The sequence below is a fragment of the Gavialis gangeticus genome, unplaced genomic scaffold (genome assembly GCF_001723915.1).
Source record: "Gavialis gangeticus isolate Ggan-Ray unplaced genomic scaffold, GavGan_comp1, whole genome shotgun sequence".
Taxonomy (NCBI): domain Eukaryota; kingdom Metazoa; phylum Chordata; order Crocodylia; family Gavialidae; genus Gavialis; species Gavialis gangeticus.
The window spans coordinates 1,860,567-1,879,716 of NW_017728995.1; the positions used below are offsets into that span (position 1 = coordinate 1,860,567).

The 19,150-nt window shown below is 41.0% G+C and overlaps 1 protein-coding gene across 4 annotated transcripts in view; it reads left to right on the top strand.

Moving 5' to 3' along the window:
* MED12L (mediator complex subunit 12 like) overlaps window positions 1-19,150 on the top strand; it is a 412,540-nt gene that overhangs the window by 349,023 nt on the left and 44,367 nt on the right. For all 4 annotated transcript variants that reach the window (XR_002095000.1, XM_019503138.1, XM_019503139.1 and 1 more), the window contains exons 37-38: window positions 2,022-2,178; window positions 10,639-10,865. Coding sequence is in view for 3 of the 4 variants with exons in the window: in XM_019503138.1 (XP_019358683.1) it covers window positions 2,022-2,178; window positions 10,639-10,865 (384 nt within the window). In the remaining variant the exon portion in view is untranslated. The remainder of the gene's footprint in view (window positions 1-2,021; window positions 2,179-10,638; window positions 10,866-19,150) is intronic.

The following is a 19,150-nucleotide window of genomic DNA, read 5'->3' on the forward strand; positions in this document are numbered from 1 at the left end:
GGAATGAGGGCGTGAAGACAGCCAAGTTCCAAGGAGATAGGTGCAGGGGTTTGAGGGAAACTGTACCGCAAGCTGCGGACAAGCAAAACTCGTGACATGGGTGACGCTGTGTGTTAAGGTGCAGCAGGGTGAAAGTTGCAGGCCTGCTAGCCCTTGCTGAGGCCACAAAGCCTGCCAGCTGTCAAGGAGATAGGTGTAGGGAGAGTCTGGGGCCCTGCACCCCTAGCTGCTGACAGGCAAAACTCGTGACATGGGAGCCAGCGCAACTGCTGCCTCTCATCAGGCAGCAGGACTGAAGATCTCCCATCACTTGCTACCATAGACTTGGGGGTAATAATTGACCACGGTATGAACATGAGCTGACAGTGCAATGCTGTAGCCAGGAGGGCCAACAGTACCCTGACATGCATCAATTGATGCAGCTCCAGCAAAACCAGCCCCCTGCACCAAGCAGGAAAAACAACTGATTGACGCATGCCAGGGTATTGTTGGCCCTGCTGGCTATAACATCACACTGCTGGCTTATGTTCATACTGTGGTCAATTATTACCTCCAGGTCTGTGATGGCAAGTGATGGGGGATCTTTAGTCCTGCTGCCTGATGAGAGGCAGCAGTTGCGTGAGCACCCATGTCATGAGTTTTGCCTCTCAGCAGCTAGGGGTGCAGGGCCCCAGAATCCCCCTGCATCCATCTCCTTAACAGCTGGCAGGCTTTGTGGCCACAGCAGAGCCTAGCAGCCAGGTCTGCAGTGGTTTCCCCCCCCTTCCCCCCCATGCCCCAAGACAGACACAGTTGCATAGGCACCCATGGCACCAGTAGTGCCTATCAGCAGCTGACTTTGGGGTACAGTTTCCCCAGCCCCCCTGCACCTAACTGCATGAATCTTAGCAAGCTTTGTGGCCTCTGCAGGGGCTAGCATGCCTGCAGTTTTGACCTTGCTGTGGCTTAACACGTACACGTGACACAAGTTTTGTTTTCAAGACTTTGGGGTGCAGTTTCTCTAACCCCCCTGCACCTATCTCCTTGGAGTTTGGCTGTCTTTATGCCCTCAGAAGGTGCTACCATTCCTGCAAGTTTCATCCAAATCAGGCCAGAAATGACAAAGGTATAGGCTGTTTCAACCTTCTCCATTATATCTTATGGGCAAAACTTCAAAACAGCATTGAAATGGCAAAACAATTTGACTTGCCTTGTTTTGTTTTGAGACTGTTTCCATGATATCTGTTTCATTTCGATTTTGCTGTTTTGACTTTGAAACGAGTCGAAAAAGCTTTGAAACAAAACTGGGGATGAAATTTCGCACAGCCCTAGTTATAAGAGCTCACTTTTAACTATAGAATAAAATCTGTTTCAGTGAAGTTGACTTTCCTATGGAATTTGTTTCAGATTTTTCCTAGATTTTTGTGGTGTTATTCTTGTAGTTTGATTTGTTTGTTTTTGGGGTGGAGATTAGATTGCTGTGTTAATGATTTTCATAAATAGGAGGGAGTGGTACACAAACATGCATGTTATATAGCTCCTTATGTTGTAAACACAATCTTCTGCTTGTTTTTTCCCTTCTCCGAAAGCTAAAGCTTGTAATGCATTATTGAATAGAAAGCATACAATTTCTAGCACTCTTTCTTCAAGTAATAGCAGTGTTTTTGTCACTGCGTCCTATATACTGTAGAATAATGCCAGCTGTAGGTTAACTAATTTACTGAATGCACATTTAATGGGGATTTATTGTGCCCGTTTTTTCTTTTTTGCTCTTTTCACTGTTTCCTTATACTGTTATATACTAATACTGTAAATTATGCATGCTATATAAAACTAAAAAATGAAATAGGGTGGGACCTCTAACAAAGTTTTTCATTCTTAATTACCTGTAGGTAGTTAGTCACTTAATCTATTTTACACTATAGTAAACTACAATAGGAACTGCCCCAAAGCCTTTAATAATTTAGTAAGAAAATTGTCATTATTTATGAGTAAATAGAGTATGAATATGAGTAACATTCCCTTTTACTGTGTGTTTTAAGGAATATCCACAGAATAACATATACAGAGTGCCTCCCACTTATTCACCAATTTCCTCTCAGATGATGCACCATGCCCAGTCTGCCCTGTGGGGCTATAACATTATGGGACAGCCACAGCAGCCAAGTTTTTTTGTTCAGAACCAGCCCCTTCCACCAGGTAGGTGTGATCTTTGGAAGTAAATGCAGATATGTTACTGCTTGTATAAGAATTTTGTCAGCAATTTTGTCTTATTCTTCCCTTATCTTTTACTTTGGTTCTAAGTGAAATGTGACTGCTGATTCAGTGAGTTCTGCTTCTTTTGTTCGTTTAACGTAAGGCATTATTCTCTCAGCTAAAAATATCCTCAACTTAAAATATAGCTCCTATTAGCAATGGCATATAAAATTCATAGACTGGAGAAAAATATCTTACTGCAAACTTTAATAAAGTGTTAGAAGAAAAATTCTGGCACAGTGGTGACAGATCATTTCCTATAGGTAAGATGGGAACACTAACTTTAAAAAGGAAAAAAAAAGGAAAAAAACCCACCCTATTTTTACCTATTTCCTTTTACCTTTGTTCATGATCAATATTTTAATAGTAGTCCAATCACAATCCTTAATTTGTTATGAATAAATTAGTCCCTACTATAAGGAATAGATAAGTGTTGTGGAATAATGAATTTGCATGCCATGTGGTTTTTTTTTTTTTTTTGTAAGTGGTGGTTTTTTCTCTCAATTTATATTCACATAGCCAGGTTAAGTATTTTACATGCTCTAGGGGGCAGTACAATATTTTTTTTTTTTATATTTTAAGAAATAGTTTTCATATCACTAAGAAACATACAAGAGAAGAATGTTTATATATTTAGTTATAGAAATATACATACAAGTATATTTCTTCTGAATATGGATCTTATTTTAGGGAAAAGTCTTCAGACAATGGCAGGAAACCATAACAAAATAAGGAAACACTGTTAAAAGGAACTACATATGATGTCAGTTTTCTTTCATGCTAGTACACATGAATTTTTGTCTGACAGTACATAGTACATAAAGGCCATTTAGCCCCTAGTGTGCAGGGTATAATGGACTTGTTCAGCTGTATGCTGATATAAAATTGCTGACTTCCTGCTTTTGACCTGATATGTAGAATGCTATATTTTTCAACAGAAAACATACATTGTGTAAGCCATTGCTTTGCTACTGTTAGTGTCAGTTTAATGTTGCTGTATCATGTTATCTTCAAAGCCATTTTACAACCAACCTAATCCTCAGCAAAAGTCCTGTAAAATAGAGGCAGATGGGAGTATTTTAAGGAATTGGACACAGGAACGGAGAATCAGTGTCATAAATGCAGGAATTCAGGACTTGCAGTCCTGGCCCTCAGCTGCATGACTATAGGCACAGCACTGCTTTACAGACCTTAGTCTTTTAGTCTATTGGAGCAACGGTAAGTTGAGTCTTAGAATAGGTGATACTCGTGCATTTTTAGAGAGACTTCTACAGCCCTTTATTAATAAACTGTGTAGCTATATTTTGGTTGGAACTGAGATTGCAGAAGTAATAAAAGAACTGTTAAAAGCAACCAATTTTACAACCTTGTATGTGCAAATTCCTTCTATTCCTCTCCTTTGATTTGCCTCACTTCTTCTACCTCATTTCTGTCTTGTACCTGTCATTGGGTACAATGCTAAATGTAGCGAAGCCTACAGAAGAGGAGGCCAAGCTATCTTAGCTATATACCAAGTCTTCGGTAAAGAACTGATGTACACATACAAATTTAGCAGTTTGGGAAACTGAATATCTCTAATGAGTGCAGGGGAAATGGAGTGCTCAGGTAATAGAAACTTTTTTTTTCATTTTTTACGTAAGTAAGAGAGGACTAAATCCTTCTCTGTCCAAATCCTCTTGATGATTCAAACAGCTGCTTTTCTCTGCCTTCTTTTCATGATGATCATATATTTTATTATTTGAAATGGTTCTGGCTCTTTGCATTTAGAAAATGATCTTAGACTGGCATAGTGTTTGGAGTATTGTTTTATGTATCTTGATTATTAGAAGGCCATGAAAAGAATGCATCTTGTGAAACCAATTCCTTAGTTTGTTCCCTTTTCATTGTAAGCTGAGCAGTAAACAGAGCAGTGGCTCTGGAATAAGCAGCTCAGGTGTGGGACTGCCTTGAAGTGGCTTTTCTCTGTGTTAGTGACTTGGGGTGGCTGATTGCTGCTAAAGTGTTTGCCTAAGACCTAGTGTATGTTTGAGGCTTCTCTTCTCTTCCTCTCCCCCTTCTTCCCATGCGTGATTGCTTTTTTCTACTTCTTCTTTTTTTCTTTTTTTTCTCTCTCCCTTTGTTTCTTTTTTTTCTTCCCCCTTCTGGAGTGATTAAGTGATCTGTCTCTGAGTGGGGCTGGTTTAGGTAATTGAGGGGTAGAGCTAGGATAAGGCAGCCTTATAAAAAGGCAGCCCATGGGAGCAGCAAACAGGTGGTTTGCCCCAGGAGGGAGCCAGGAAACAGGAGATTGAGTGTGGGCAAGGGCCCTGGTGTGGGTGCTTGGTGTGTAGGTTCTTGTGTTGAGTCTTTTTTCCTCCTTTCCTCCCCACCCCTTTATTTTTTTAAATCCTTACAGCACAGGTTTTATTCAGGGAGCAAAGAAGGCACAAACAGAATCTGGATCAGCTGTTGTGACCTGTGTGGGATGTACCATGTTTGTGTTCCTCCCAGACGGTCAGGAACACTTCATCTGCACCAGATGTAAGCTGGTGTCTACAATGGAGGAGTGGATTCACAGATTGGAAGCATTGGGTATTCATCCTGCATTGCTTCCAGGACCGGGAAGATTACTTGGACAAGAATTATGACAGGCTAGTACTGGAGAGGCCAGAGGACAATGAGAAGGGCAGCATGTGGCTACTTGAAGAAGGAGGGCCCCCAGAATTAGAGTAGATTGAAGTCAACAACTTCTTTCAAACATTTTGTGGTGGAACTTCTGAGGAAGAGGCAGAGGAGAGGACATCTGCAGTCATGGGGCAGAAGAGGCAGCAGCCTATGGAAAGGCCCCGAGGACAGGGGCTCCAGGACAGCTGCACCAAGAAGGAAGAGAAAAGTGGTAGTGGTTGATAACTCTCTTCTGTGGAAGGACAGTGACACCAATCTGTTCTCCAGATTGGGGGGCCTGGGTGGCATGCCTGGAGCCCAAATTCAGGATGTCACAGTGTGTCAAAGTTTCTACATCATTTGGACTGCTACCCATTCCTGCTTGCCCATGTAGGCATCAATGATACTACCAGTAATGACACTGACCAGGTTAGAGATGTCTATGAGACTCTTGGCAGGAGGATTAATCTTGGAACACAACTGATGTTCTCATTGATTCTTCCCCTGGAAGGCAGAGACTGTTGTATCCTGGAAGTGAATGTGTAGCTGAAACAGTGGCATTAATGTGAAGGCTTGGCTTCTTCAACCATGGGTGGGGAAGGGCTGCTATCAAGAGATGGGATCCATTTGACAAGAATAGGGAGGAGCCTATTTGGGTGTTATCTGGCCAGCCTAATAAGGGGCCTTTAAACTAGGTTCGATGGGGAATGGTGATCAAAACCCTCCAGCAACAAGGCATGCTGTCCAGAGGGGAAGGGCTTAAAGAAGCAACTGAGCTCTGGGAAAGGGCCAGACAGCTACAGGACTGCAGTAAGTGGCACAAAAGGGAAGAAAGGAGGTCAAAATGCAAAATGGCTGATGCATGTATACAAATATGAGAAATATGGGGAATAAACCAGATGAGTTGGAAGCTGCAGCCTGTGAAAATAACTATCATCTGAATGGCACAACTGAGACCTGGTGGGACAGCTCTTATGACTAGAATGTGAACCCTGAGGATTTCACTCTGTTTTGGAAGGACAGGGTGGGAAAAAGGATGGTTATCTTGCCTTGTATGTTAGAAAGGCATACACTTGTTCCTCGGTTCAGGAGGAAGGTGGCAGCAAAGTGGAATGCATTTGGGTAGAAATGAAAGGTGTGGGGATTTATTATAGGTTACCTAATCAGAAAGAGGAGGTGGATGAGGCATTCTTCAAGCACATGACGAATCTATCCAGAAGCTATGGATACTGGTACTGATGGGAGACTTCCATTTTTCCAAACAACTGCTGGAAGAACAGTGCAGCCAAATATAAAATATTGAGCCAGTTCCTAGCTTGAGTAGAGGACAACTTTGTCTTCCGGAAACTAGAGGATACAACTAAGGGATCATCTATCTTGTATCTTGAACTGACCAACAGGGAAGAACTGGTGGAGGATGTGAAGGCGATGGGTAACTTGAGAGGCAGCAATCATGATCTGATAGAATTCCAGATCCTGAGACAGGCTGGGGGAGGAGATAATGAAAGAGACAGAGAGCTTGGATGGTTGGATGGCAGCTCTATGGAAAAGGACTTGGGAGTCTTGGTAGACCACAAACTCAATACAAATCTGCGATATGCAGCAGCTACACAAAAGGCAAATAAGGTTTTGGACTGCATCAATAGAAGCATTAGGTGTAAGACATAGGAGGTGATAGTACCTCCCTAGTTGGCACTAGTTAGGCCTCATCTGGAGTACTGTGTGCAGTTTTGGGCTCCACATTTCAAAAAGGACACAGAGAAGTTAGATAGGGTCCAGAGGCAGGCAGCAAAGATGATCAAGGGCTTGGTCCTAAGAGGCTGAAGGAGCTAGTTATGTTTAGCTTGTGGAAGAGGCACTGAAGAGGGAATGTGATCGCTATCTTTAAGCACTTGAAGGGCTGCCGTGAAGAAGAGAGAAAAGCACATGGACCAGTAGCTTCAAGTTTTTTTCTGGATATGCACTGTTAGAATAGTGAAGCAGTGGAATAGACTGCCTAGGGAAGTTGTGGACTCGCCATCACTGGAGATGTTCAGAAAGAGGTTGGACAGCAACTGGTTGGGAATGATCTAGGCATAGCAATGCCTATTTTCTACCATGTGCGTTTCCCATGCTTCTGAGCTTAATCCCTTCTGCTATAGGTGTCAGGGTGTTTTTAAACCTTCACAGAGGCATTGGATATTGGCTACAGTCAAGGCTAGGGACTTTAACTGGGGCGTGCCAGTTCTCCTGCTAGGAGCAAAGCTGGAGGTTTAAGGCTAGAGGGTCTTGCTGCTCTGCTCAGGGTCTGACTGAATGCCATGCTAATGGCCAGGAAGGAATTTTACCCCATGGTCAGATTGGTATGGACTGTATGTGTGTGTGTGTGGGGGGTGGTTCTGTTCCTCTATAGTGGGGGGTATGGCCCTCTACCCAGGACCTCTTGACCATATATTGGCAACATTTTATAGAAGCAGGATATTGGCTGCAGTTGTCCCTCTACTTTACCTGTGACAGGTTATGTAGGGTCCATGTTGTGGTCAGGGTTGATGGTAGTCTTGTGTGGAGTTTAGATTATGGTTGTTTGGGATGGGTTGGATAGGGATGATCCTGCCTCAGGTTGGGCCTACTACTCTTATGACTATGACTGTGACCAAGATATCTATGTTGGATGAACTCCAGACATGCTTTCTTAACTGCCATCTCTTAAAAGTTGAAGATTGTTTCATTTCTTTGTGGCCATCTTCATAAGATATCTAACCCTCTAAGATCATTTTGCTTTCAATAAAACAATGGAAAAATGTAAAAAAAAAAGGGTGAACATAAAAGAACCAGGATGCAGAACAGTTTGGGCTGATTCTGCAAAAGCTAATTTAGAGGTACAAGGTGCAGGATAAACTACTTGCATCACTGCATAGAGTAGTCAGCATTTTATGCTTCTAAAGAAAGCATTTACTGAGTGCCACTTTGTCCCTTTCTTCCTGCCCCTTGGTTAGATTGCATGCTTCAGATCTGCTGCCTCATCTTCATCATCTACTCATCTCCATAAACTTATTTTAGTTAAACATTTACTACTGCTGATTTGTATTGTAGTCATGCCTGAAGTTTAAGATAAGTTACTTGTCATCTGTCCCCAGAGCCTTTCATAGTTTCATAGTTTCTAGGGTCGGAAAGGACCTCAGCAGATCATCTAGTCCAACCCCCTGCCACGGCAGGAAGAGCACTGGGGTCAAATGACCCCAGTAAGGTGGTCGTCCAACCTCCTCTTAAAATCCCCCAGGGTGGGAGCCTGCACCACCTCACTTGGAAGCTCGTTCCAGACTCTAGCCGCCCTGACCGTGAAGTAGCGCCTCCTGATGTCCAACTTAAACCTTCCCTCTGCCAGCTTGTGACCATTGTTCCTGGTCACTCCTTGCGGCGCTCGGGGGAACAGGGACTCCCCCAGCGCCTGCTGATCCCCCCTAACCAGTTTATAACAGGCCACAAGATCCCCCCTCAGCCTTCTCTTTTGAAGGCTGAACAGGTTCAGGTCCCGCAACCTTTCCTCATAGGACCTACCCTGCTGTCCCTTGATCATACGAGTGGCCCTCCTCTGGACCCTCTCGATGCTGTCCACATCCCTCTTAAAGTGCGGCGCCCAGAACTGGACGCAGTACTCCAGCTGCGGCCTGACCAGTGCCGCATAGAGGGGGAGGATCACCTCCTTGGACCTGCTCGAGATGCATCTGTGGATGCACGACAAGGTGCAGTTGGCCTTCCTAGCCGCCTCCCCACATTGCCGACTCATGTTCATCTTGGAGTCAATAATGACTCCCAGATCCTTTTCCACCTCCGTGCTGACAAGAGGGGAGTTCCCCAGCCTGTATGTATGGTGCCGATTGTTCCTCCCCAGGTGCATCACCTTACACTTGTCTGTGTTAAACCCCATCCTATTCTCCTCCGCCCATCCTTGTAACCTATCTAGGTCCAACTGTAGCCTGTTGCTCCCCTCTATTGTGCCCACATCCCCCCACATCTTAGTGTCATCAGCAAACTTGAACAGGGTGCTTTGCACCCCCTCATCCAAATCACTGATGAAGATGTTGAACAGGGCGGGCCCAAGGACCGAGCCCTGTGGGACCCCACTTCCCACGTCCTTCCAGGTTGAGAAGGACCCATCCACTACCACCCTCTGGGTGCGACTCTCTAACCAGTTGGCGACCCATTGGACTGTATGGGTGTCTATGCCACAGTCCCCCAGATTCCTAATGAGAATGGGGTGAGAGACAGTGTCAAAAGCCTTCCTGAAGTCTAGGAAAACTATATCCACTGCCACCCCTGCATCCAATGATTTAGTGACCTGGTCGTAAAAGGCCACCAGGTTGGTCTGACAGGACCTGCCGCTGATGAACCCGTGCTATAAAGATATTCTCAGTGTTGCCTTCCTGAAAAGATTATGACAATCTTTTATCAAATGGTCTTTTATCTTTCTCAAGTTAATTGAAGATTGTACTTGCTGCTTTGGGCAAATGCTTCAGTTTTCGTTTTCCCTGTGGCACTGTGTCTAAGCTTCATCAGCTTCTCCTGAGTGGCTCGGAGCCTGATGTTCCTTGCTTGGGCTTTATCTTTCTCCAGCACTAACATCTACTGGGCTCTGTGTCCAAAGGGAAGCCCCTGTTGCTTGCCTGCCACATCTTGTTCTTATGAGTAGATGTGAGGGGCTCCTATTTGACCTGGACTCAGTTGGAGGTGCTTTGTATGGATGTCCCTTGGGGCTTTGCCTCCCCTACACCACATCCATACACCAACCTGATGGTCTCTAGCCATGTGATCAATGGTCTGGGCTCTTACATGTTCTGGTGTGCCACGTCACCACAGTTTGGCCACCTGCGGGCTCCAGCTGGCTTGGTTGGCCTGTGCAGCAGCCTTGTATCCACTGGTGAATAGTCCCCGTTACTCTCCATCGTGCTTGGCCTGCAAAACTCAAACAGTGCGGGAAAATGGTCTCGCCCCCTGAGACCTTTTCCCTTGGCTGGATGGGCCTGCCAAAATACAGTCTTCTACCCTTGGAGTCCCCAAGAGCTCCTGGCCTCTTGGCTCAAGCAAGTGCGTCAAAAGAATACGGCCGCCAGGAGCAATCAACAAAAGAAAAACAGAAGCAGGAAGGCAGTGGTTTTCCTCCCACTCATGCATCTGTAACAGGTGCTTGGATCCTCTCCTTTGGTCCTGGGTGTCGCTTCCCTGGGAGGCAGAATCCCCTCTGGGATATCCCTGGAATGTAGCACGGCCAGGAGTGCCAGTCAGGAGCATGCAGCTGTTGTGCTGTTGCTGCTCCCCATCTCTCAGTCACATGCTGGCTCTTGTAGCTGCTTCCTGATGCTGGCTGCTGACATCATGCCTCCATGCCATCCCAGCCGCACCAAGTGTTTACTAATGAATTGCACACTCCTTGCCTCCTGCTGCTGTGCCCGCACCTGGTAAGTTTTCCTGGGTCATGGCTCTCCGTCATTTCCCTGGGTCTTTGGGCTTTCCCTGCCACCTGTCTGCCCCCAGCACAATTTTAGAGGTTATTTAAACAGATGTTTGAGAAAGTATCCGTCTCCTGTCTCATCTTCACATATTGGGCTCTTGGACATAACCTGGTTTGCAGCAGGTTTTCAAAAGGTTTTCTGATCTTTTTTTAGGCATGTTTGTCTGTTAGCTGGTAGTTTTTAATAGTGATCTGTCCCAAGCCTTTTGCTGTAAAGGGCAGAGTAAAAATTTACACTTTATGTATGCATTTTTTGTTTGTTTTTTTTAAAGGTGGTTCTAGATTGGACCCTGCTGGCTCCTTTGTTCCAACTAATACAAAACAAGCCCTGTCTAACATGCTGCAGAGGCGTTCTGGCACCATGATGCAGCCACCCTCCATACATGCAATTACATCTCAGCAGCAGTTGCTCCAGATGAAACTCCTGCAACAACAGCAGCAGCAGCAACAGCAACAGCGACTACTCAGGCAGCAAACCCAGACAAGAACTTTCCAACAGGTTTGTTCAAACACCAAAACATGGGAAGGAAGCCTTTGGTTTCAGCTTGGATTTATAGTTACTTGCTTTGTAAGCTTATGAGATGAGGACCCAGATGCAGTTACTGTCATCTTAATCTACTGCCATAGTAGCAAGTCCATGTACTGCTCTACCAAGGCCTCTTGTTTTATAAGCATCATTTGTCACTTTACCCTTTTGTCTCCAGATTCCTTCTAGTTTTATTGAAAGTCTCATAAAATCCTAGACCTTGCTTCTGCTACTTAATGTATTTTAACTTCCTTAGGTTAATTTATTTTATAGGTGTTCTGATATTTTGATGTGCCTGGGATAGGTCATGCCCCTTTCCTGGAGACAGAAAATGAGGAGCAGCATAGAAGTGAAAAAATAAGAGGCTAAAACCCTTAGTGACCAACTATGATCTCAGTTGCATGTCATTTACCTTATAAAACATAGAGTTACTTAAACTGTGATAAGTGATAAAGACAGTTTCATGCAGACAGGATGGAAAAGAGGTCATTGTTGAGATCTGATCTTTTTCAAGACTGCTGTAAGTGTAAGAAAAGAAGAAATTAAATATCCTTATAGAATAGTGTATGAAATACTTGCCATCAAATGTATACAAAGAACATTATGCAGGAGTTATTTTGAGCTTCTTTTCATTTTCATTGTTTGTAGATTTATATATGATTTAATATGCAATAAATAGAATATTTTTCTTGGACTCCCTTAAAACTGACTAAAAGTTTGATCAGTAAGCTGTTAAAGCAATTATTCCCTCCACACATACACCATAACCTAAATACGTAACCTAAATACTTAATTTTAGTATGAATGTGTGTGTGTGGTATGTATCCTCAAATCTAAAAGATGTAATCCTAACATTTTCATCTTAGACCACAATATGTCCCTACTGTACATGATAACTAGATATTAAGAATTCTACCAAAAACAAAGCAAATAAATTGCTGCCAAAGAAATTAAGGACTGTACTGAATCCTCAGTCAAAATCAGTCCTGATTTTCCCTCTTTTTTATCGTTAGTCATGAATGCCTTGAACTAGAAAAAACGGTATTTTAAAAATTAGCAAAGAAAAGTGTTACAGATGTAAAAGCCCATCTGAATAGTGGGAAGTGCTGGTACAAATGATATTTCTAGTCATTAAAACATGGCTGAAGATCTTGAGAGAGCTTCCACTGTGTTCTCTAAATAGCAAAATTTGTCTACTAGCCTCATTCCAGAAAAAATACACTAAATAAAGCAGAAAGTTTTTTCTCTTTCACTGTTTCTCATATAGAACTCTTTCAAACACCAGTGGCTATTTAAAATAAATTGCTGTAGAAATGTAATAAGTTGCCATTTAGCTATAACATTGCTTATGCCTTCCTGTAAGACTGGGCCTGAACATGAAACAGAATAGTGAAATTGGTATTGTCAGCATTAACTGTTATTTGGGATAATACAATAGAAATTATAATGTTCTTGGAGCTACGTATAATTAATTGCCCTAAATTGTTTCCAGATTGTGTTAAGGAGGAAACTGAATGCTTTTCACATTTAGTTTGTGACATACAATATACTAATAGATTGAGGAAACAAACTGTAATTAAAAAGAATCAATATAGCAGTGTTCATTACATTTAGGAATTCCAGAATTTCCAGAGGGAGTCATTCATGTAAATGTTACACAGCCATGCACACATACACATCGCTGACATTTAACCTACTAACTTATTTCATAAATGTTAGGTGCAAAATCTCGCTTAAATACTAGCTAGTTCCATTATGAGAGATGAATATCTTGCATTTAATTTTCAAAGAATTGCTGTGTAATATGGGGGCATAATCAGAACTAAGGAACAGCTTTTTGTAAAATTGACTTCTATATTAACTGAAATTTGTGTATACTATTTGAGTGATTTGTCAGACTACTTCTAAACATTGTACCTATAGCAGTGATTTTTTTTAAGTCATTTAAAATATGCTTCCTTGTCATTCTTGGGGGAAAAGAAGCATCATTTTTTTCCATTATCAATTATGGGATTTAGTATTAAGCTTTATTTGGTTTATTGTTCAACTGGGAAATGTATTCTTTTCTAGGAAAAGTCTGTCTTTGTAAAATTGTATGTTTATCTCCTCCAAGTGTTCATGGATGTAATCATTCCTCACCTTAACTCTTGGATGCCTGAACAGCAGTTCATGACAACCATAACCTTAAAAAAAATCATGCAATCAACACTGAAGTTTTAAGAAAGTTGAAAGTGAACTCACTTTTTTCTGTGCATGAAGCACAATTTCATAGCCAGTTCAAGCTGATGGTAAACACATACAATAGCTATTAGTGGGTGAAACTTGATGACGAATGTTGTTCCCTTAAGAAAAAGGTAATTTCATTTGGCTATTCATATTTTTGAGGAGTGAACAGATTCAACAGTAGTGGATTTATTGGAAAACTAGGTCAGTAAGCATTTTCTGAAACAAATAGATCCATCAAATGTCTGTTTCTTAAAATAGAATTATGGTCCTTCTAAGGGAATTTACAGCTCATGTAAAATGTTCTGTGGACAGACCCACAGATTCATGTCTGTGCTTTATTGCCAGAGCAGGTGCAACTCTTCTTTTGACAGAACTTGAAACTCCCCTGAAATATATGTGCATTCAATCTAAATGCTCTCTCTAAGCATTTGTGTGTACTTTTAGTGTTTATATACCAGTAGAAGGTTACTGCTTTGTAGGTGCAAGCATATAACGACCATTTTTTCCCAAGCATCATTGTTTATAAAATCCAATGGAAAGTGTACAATACCATCAGGCAAAAACTTGTCTTTACTTTCTAAATCCTTTCTAACTTACCTCATGCTATGTATCATCTCTGCCTGATGAGGCTAACTCATGCCTTCACTCTGTTAATCATGCTTGCCTTCATTGTTCATTTGTCAGATTTTCCAGTAACTTTGTTTTTGCTGACTTGGCATGAATGGAAATCCTTACAGAACACCTATAAAAATATCTCATTGACCTCCTTCAAATCTTTCCTTCAAACTCTTTCTTCCATGTGACATACAAAAGCGTTGACAATGTTTAAGCAGCTAAGACAGCTGCTTACCATGCTTTTCATCATGATGATAATATCTTATTATTCTCCCTACATCTCTGTTGTTTCCTGCCTTATGTCTAAATGGACAGGAGAGACTTTTTATTTAGAGGCAGCTAATGCAGTATCTCTCTGATCGCTCATATAGAGCTCTTAGGAGCTGCTGCAATGCAAATATTAATTAATCATGACAAAACATAGCACAATTCACAAGTCAAATTATGGTAGTTAGTATGAGTAAATTGTAATGGGCTTGTATAGTAGGCAAGGGTGGGTTTGCAGTTATGTAGAAGTTCTTGCTTGTTGAAATAGCAGGAATGTCTATGCTAATTTCTACCTGAAATCTACTGAAATTTCTAAGGAACTTAGTAATCCTGAGCTGTTTCCAGTTCTTAACCGAGACCTCCAGAGCTACTGCTATCTTCCATAGAAAAACTGGGGCTGTTCCCAGTTATATTTCCTTTTAATTTACAACTCGCTGTAGGTTAAAATAGTATGTCAACAAAGTGAAAGAATCATAAACTGTGATTTGCATCTAACAGTCCTGCTATTTTTTTTGCAACAGTATTATACTAATAACTCATATTCAGCTCAGTTTGCAGTCCATTATAACCTCCCAAAGTATTTCCTGCAGTACTTCACCCTAGCCAATTATTCCCCATGTTGTCTCTTTGATTATTGCTTCCTAAGTGTAAGCATGATAGTGCATGAAACCCCCAGGCCCACACATGCATCTGGGACTGAGAGCTTCATCAGGTGCAGAACTAAATAGGCTTTAAAGTATTTTGTGACTACATAATATATTACAGTCAGAAGTTCTTGAGAGATCTGTGCTGTTCCTCTAAAGTTCCAAATACAGAAGTGGGAGTGAAAACTTTCTAATCAGAAAAAAGAGTCATTTCAGCATTTGCTCCAGGTTTGCTTTCTTTATACATAATTTTGCATCTTCATATGGTCTTAAACTTAGTATAGGAAATAACTTGGAGTGTGGGGAGGAGCTTGAAGTTAGAAATTGCAAATCTTTTCTTTAAGACACTGGCTAAGATTTAAGAATAACCAATGTGTGGTGTTTCCATTTTAATACATAGTGGAGCAAGGGAATGTTAGTGCTGGAAACTAGGTGGTAATGTCACTGGTGACACTAATGCATTAAACAAACATCCAGTGTATGTAATTCTCTAGGATCCCATAGAGTCAGCCAATACTTCGGGGCTACAGGGTCTATAAAATCTTTTCTATTAAAAACTAGTAACCCATAGCGTAAGTTCCCTATTAAGAAACATTATTTTCTCCACCATTTTCTAATGTTGCATGTAGAATAAATAAGCTATTGTGTGTTACAAGGAATCCTATCATAATTTATGTATAACTTAGAATTCCAGGTAATAAATCTTGTTATGAGGTTAAGCTTTATTAGTATCATAAAATACCTACAAGTGGTTTTTTACTGTCTCTAAAGGACAATTTTCAGGGTAAATACAGATAAGCAGTATATAGATTTGTATTTAATTAAGAAACAATGTGTAGTTTGTTTATTCTGTTCAAATTCATATGCTTAAGAATGTATGATTACTGTATAACCAATTGCATAAGACCAGTTGGAAGTTTTTCTCATGATTTGCAGAATGAATTTGAGGTAATGTAATTGACTATTTCAGTTACTACAATGCAGTAAATCCTTGGCTAGTTTTTTGTCTGTTTTTTTGTTTTATAGTTTTTATTTTCTTCAGTATATTCCTAGGTATTATTTAAAAGGAGATATATAAATTAAGACTGAGTCGCATTGTGACCAAAGCTACATCAGTGTAATGAGAGTACAAATTGAATGCACATTGCATTTGCTTTGTGCTTACATTTATGTAATTGTGAGAGAAGAATCTGGTCCTGTAAATTCATTAAAGGCAGTCACTAAGGCAAAGGGCATGTGTTTCCTATTTGCTAAAATTATTATCCACTATCATGTTGATGTTGTCTAGGTATGAAATGTATAGATACTAGTTATAAGGGTAACTGTAAAGATTCCTTGGTGCAAGTACTGTGCTTTTAAAGTAGATATGTTCCTCTCGTGACATTCTCTAGTGCATTTAGATTCAGTGAGCATAATCAAAAGATAACTAATCACACACAGAGTAGATGTATGTGCATAGGATCCCTAGAGTGCATTAATCTAGCTCTTAGTTTAAGAGATTAATCAGATAAGATTTGAATTCCCTGCTACAAAGCAGAAGTGCTCTGTGGTCCCTGATAAATTTTGTGATGATAAGGTCATTTTAACTATATTTTCATGTTTCCAAGCGGCCTAATGCTTCTGTTACATGTTGTACCTGCTGTGTCAGATGTCATCAGAAACGTATCACTTGCTGGTAATTTGGTGGTCGTTCTGCTCCTACTCATGGGACATCAAGACATGTTGTATGAGGCAGCTGACAGTAGCAAATCTTACCCAGCTCTCCAGTGTTTTTATTCTGAGGAACATCTAGATATGCATATCCTTCCATTACAGAAGGACACTCATAATTACATCTATAGTGCTATAAATGCAAGGGAAAAGGTGATAGTGAAGGTATTTTACCATGTTTTAAAACCAAGGGTTAAATACTATTTTTAAGCCATTAAAACAAACAGCCTAACAGTAAACAGTGAAAATCTTGTTGGACAGACTCTTTGGCAGATTTCAACTGCTTCAACATCAGTTTAAAATACCATCAGATAAAGTTGAGAATTTGATTTTTAAACGACAAAGGTCATTTGCTTATACGAATATTTTTCTTTTAAGCGCATTTCTTTAGCATTGAGTATGATAATTGCATCTGTATCATGTTTAGGGTCAGATGCTGTACAACTACTGTACCATCAGCTCTCATTGATTCCACTGAGTTTTAGAATCCCTGTCATCCTGTGGTACTTAGGCATGCGCTGTTGTCAAAGATTAACCCCTTGAAGAAGTACAAGTAGAATGGATGCACATTTTTAATATTGGTACAACCTGCATCACATCTCAACTAGATAATACAAAGCTTTCTAATTCTAAAGTATTCCTTTTTTGAAACCATTTGTGAAATACTCTTAAACATGATATTCATTGGAAGTAGTTTGTGTCAGGTCAGAGTTGCCTGTCATTTTCTCCATAATTTTTCTGCCTCAACATGAAACAGATGACAGTATAAAAATAAAATGGTGTCTGAAATCAAATAATCTTCCTTAAGGTAATGTGCTTTTTGAGTGTGTTGTTTCTGATACTTGGGCATGTGTGTGATAATTATTTGCAGCCTCTTATTCAAGAATGCCACTAGCATTTTTTTAATATCAATGAACTGGATGTTTTGTGAGGATGTCAGTTATTTAACTGTCACGCGTGTGATGATCATGTTTGGATAAATGGAACAACTCAGCTAACAATGCAAGGCTAATTTATTTTCTGTGTTGTTTGCCATTCTTTTGCTTGTCCTTTTTCCCTGTAGGATGTCTGTAGCACTGCTGTATCCCTTCAGGATGACTTTGACAACATAATGGTAACCACACTGTAGTCATGAACTTTTTCTTTTCTTTTCTTTTGCACAAACATGCATCTATTTCAACACAAGCTGCACAGTTTGCTTTAAATGAGAATGATATGCTTTCAGCACCCTTCTTACCAAGCACAACCATGTGCATGCATGTGGGTAGATGACATGTACATGTGCACGCCTAGTGTATTCCTTTGGGCAACAATTTCCAAAAATGATATATTTTTTCATTTTTAAATACTTAGTTTTGGTTGTAAAGGATTAGAGTAGAAGTGAGATGTCTCTGCCATGTGCATTTACGCATGACCCATGTAGCCCCCTTTATCTTCATGCTTATTGCTGATTTTTCTCTACTTCTTTATTGTCCCACCTCTTTCTTCATGTTAGCTTCCATTATGGCAACTTTCACAATTTATTTAAGTGAAGTGAGGCATTCTGCAGCATTATCACTGTTGTTCCATGGACTGACTGACAAGTGAGCAGTAAAACTAAATGTGGCTATCGTGCTTCTCTTAACATCATGACATGTCTTCAAATAAGTATTTAGTTTAATCATGTTTACCTCATGGAATGGATAATTATTTTGCCATTCAGTCAGTGGAAACAGGGCTCACCTTTGTCCCTCTGGAACTTCAAAAACCTTCTGATCTTATGCATCAGTAGCATGAAAGTACAGTGCACTGCTGTCATATTACGTAGCCATCTAGGTATGCAGGTATTCTAATAAATATTTTAGATACTGTGCGACAAGAACAAAGCTACCAATATTACATATTGACATATGAATGTTATGCGTTGAAATATTGAGCTATATTCCCAGTCTATTTCACTTTCAAATAGTTTAATGATAAATGTAAAGTGTAGCATATTTTATATTTGCATGTTTTTTTCTCAGTTTGCTTTCTAGCTAACCTTTTATGAAAGGATATTTTGTCATTGGAATATCTTTTTATCCCAGGATCAGGTTTATAAAAGAGGTCAGCTTTTGTTTAAGCGCCATAATGAATCCTCAGTTTTTCAAAATGTTGTACACATGTGGGGTGCAGACCGAAGTGCAGTGCTCCGCTGTAACTGAGAACGCTTTGTAGGAACTGCTCTGAGTTGCAGCTACCGCCTGGAACAAACCAGGAGTTCACTGTTGTGGGGAGAGGCATCTTGCTGCTGGCTGGGAGCCTGGAGTGGTTTCCCCTAGCAACGGCCCCTCCTCTCTTAGCCTCTCCCTGTTTCAGAATGGGAGGGTGGAAAGGGAGCAGAGGGAGCTTGCCTGTTCTAGAGGTTCCCTAGCTGACTCTGAAGGGTGGGTGAATTGGAGTCCCCTGCCCTGGGGCAGGGTGGGGGGAAGGGGTCCAATACACCTGCCTTGCCCTCCAGTAGGGGCTGAAACCCCCCCAGACGAAACTCCCTTTGCTTCCTTTCCTCTCTCCCATTCTGAAAACAGCTCAAGGCTGGCAGGCCACACAAATGGAAGTTACAGAAGATACTCTTTTTGAAACCTCTTCGTCTAACCCCGCGTGCAATTGAGGGGTCACATTTTCAACTCTGTTTTTCCCCTCTTTGCTACTCAGTGTCATCTTTCAACCTCTTACCTCAGCAGAGTGAAAAAGATCAGCTTCAGTGAATTAAGCCTTAGGTCTAAGTAACCCTTCTAAGCATGCACATTTTGCCCATTCATGTCAATGAATGTTAGA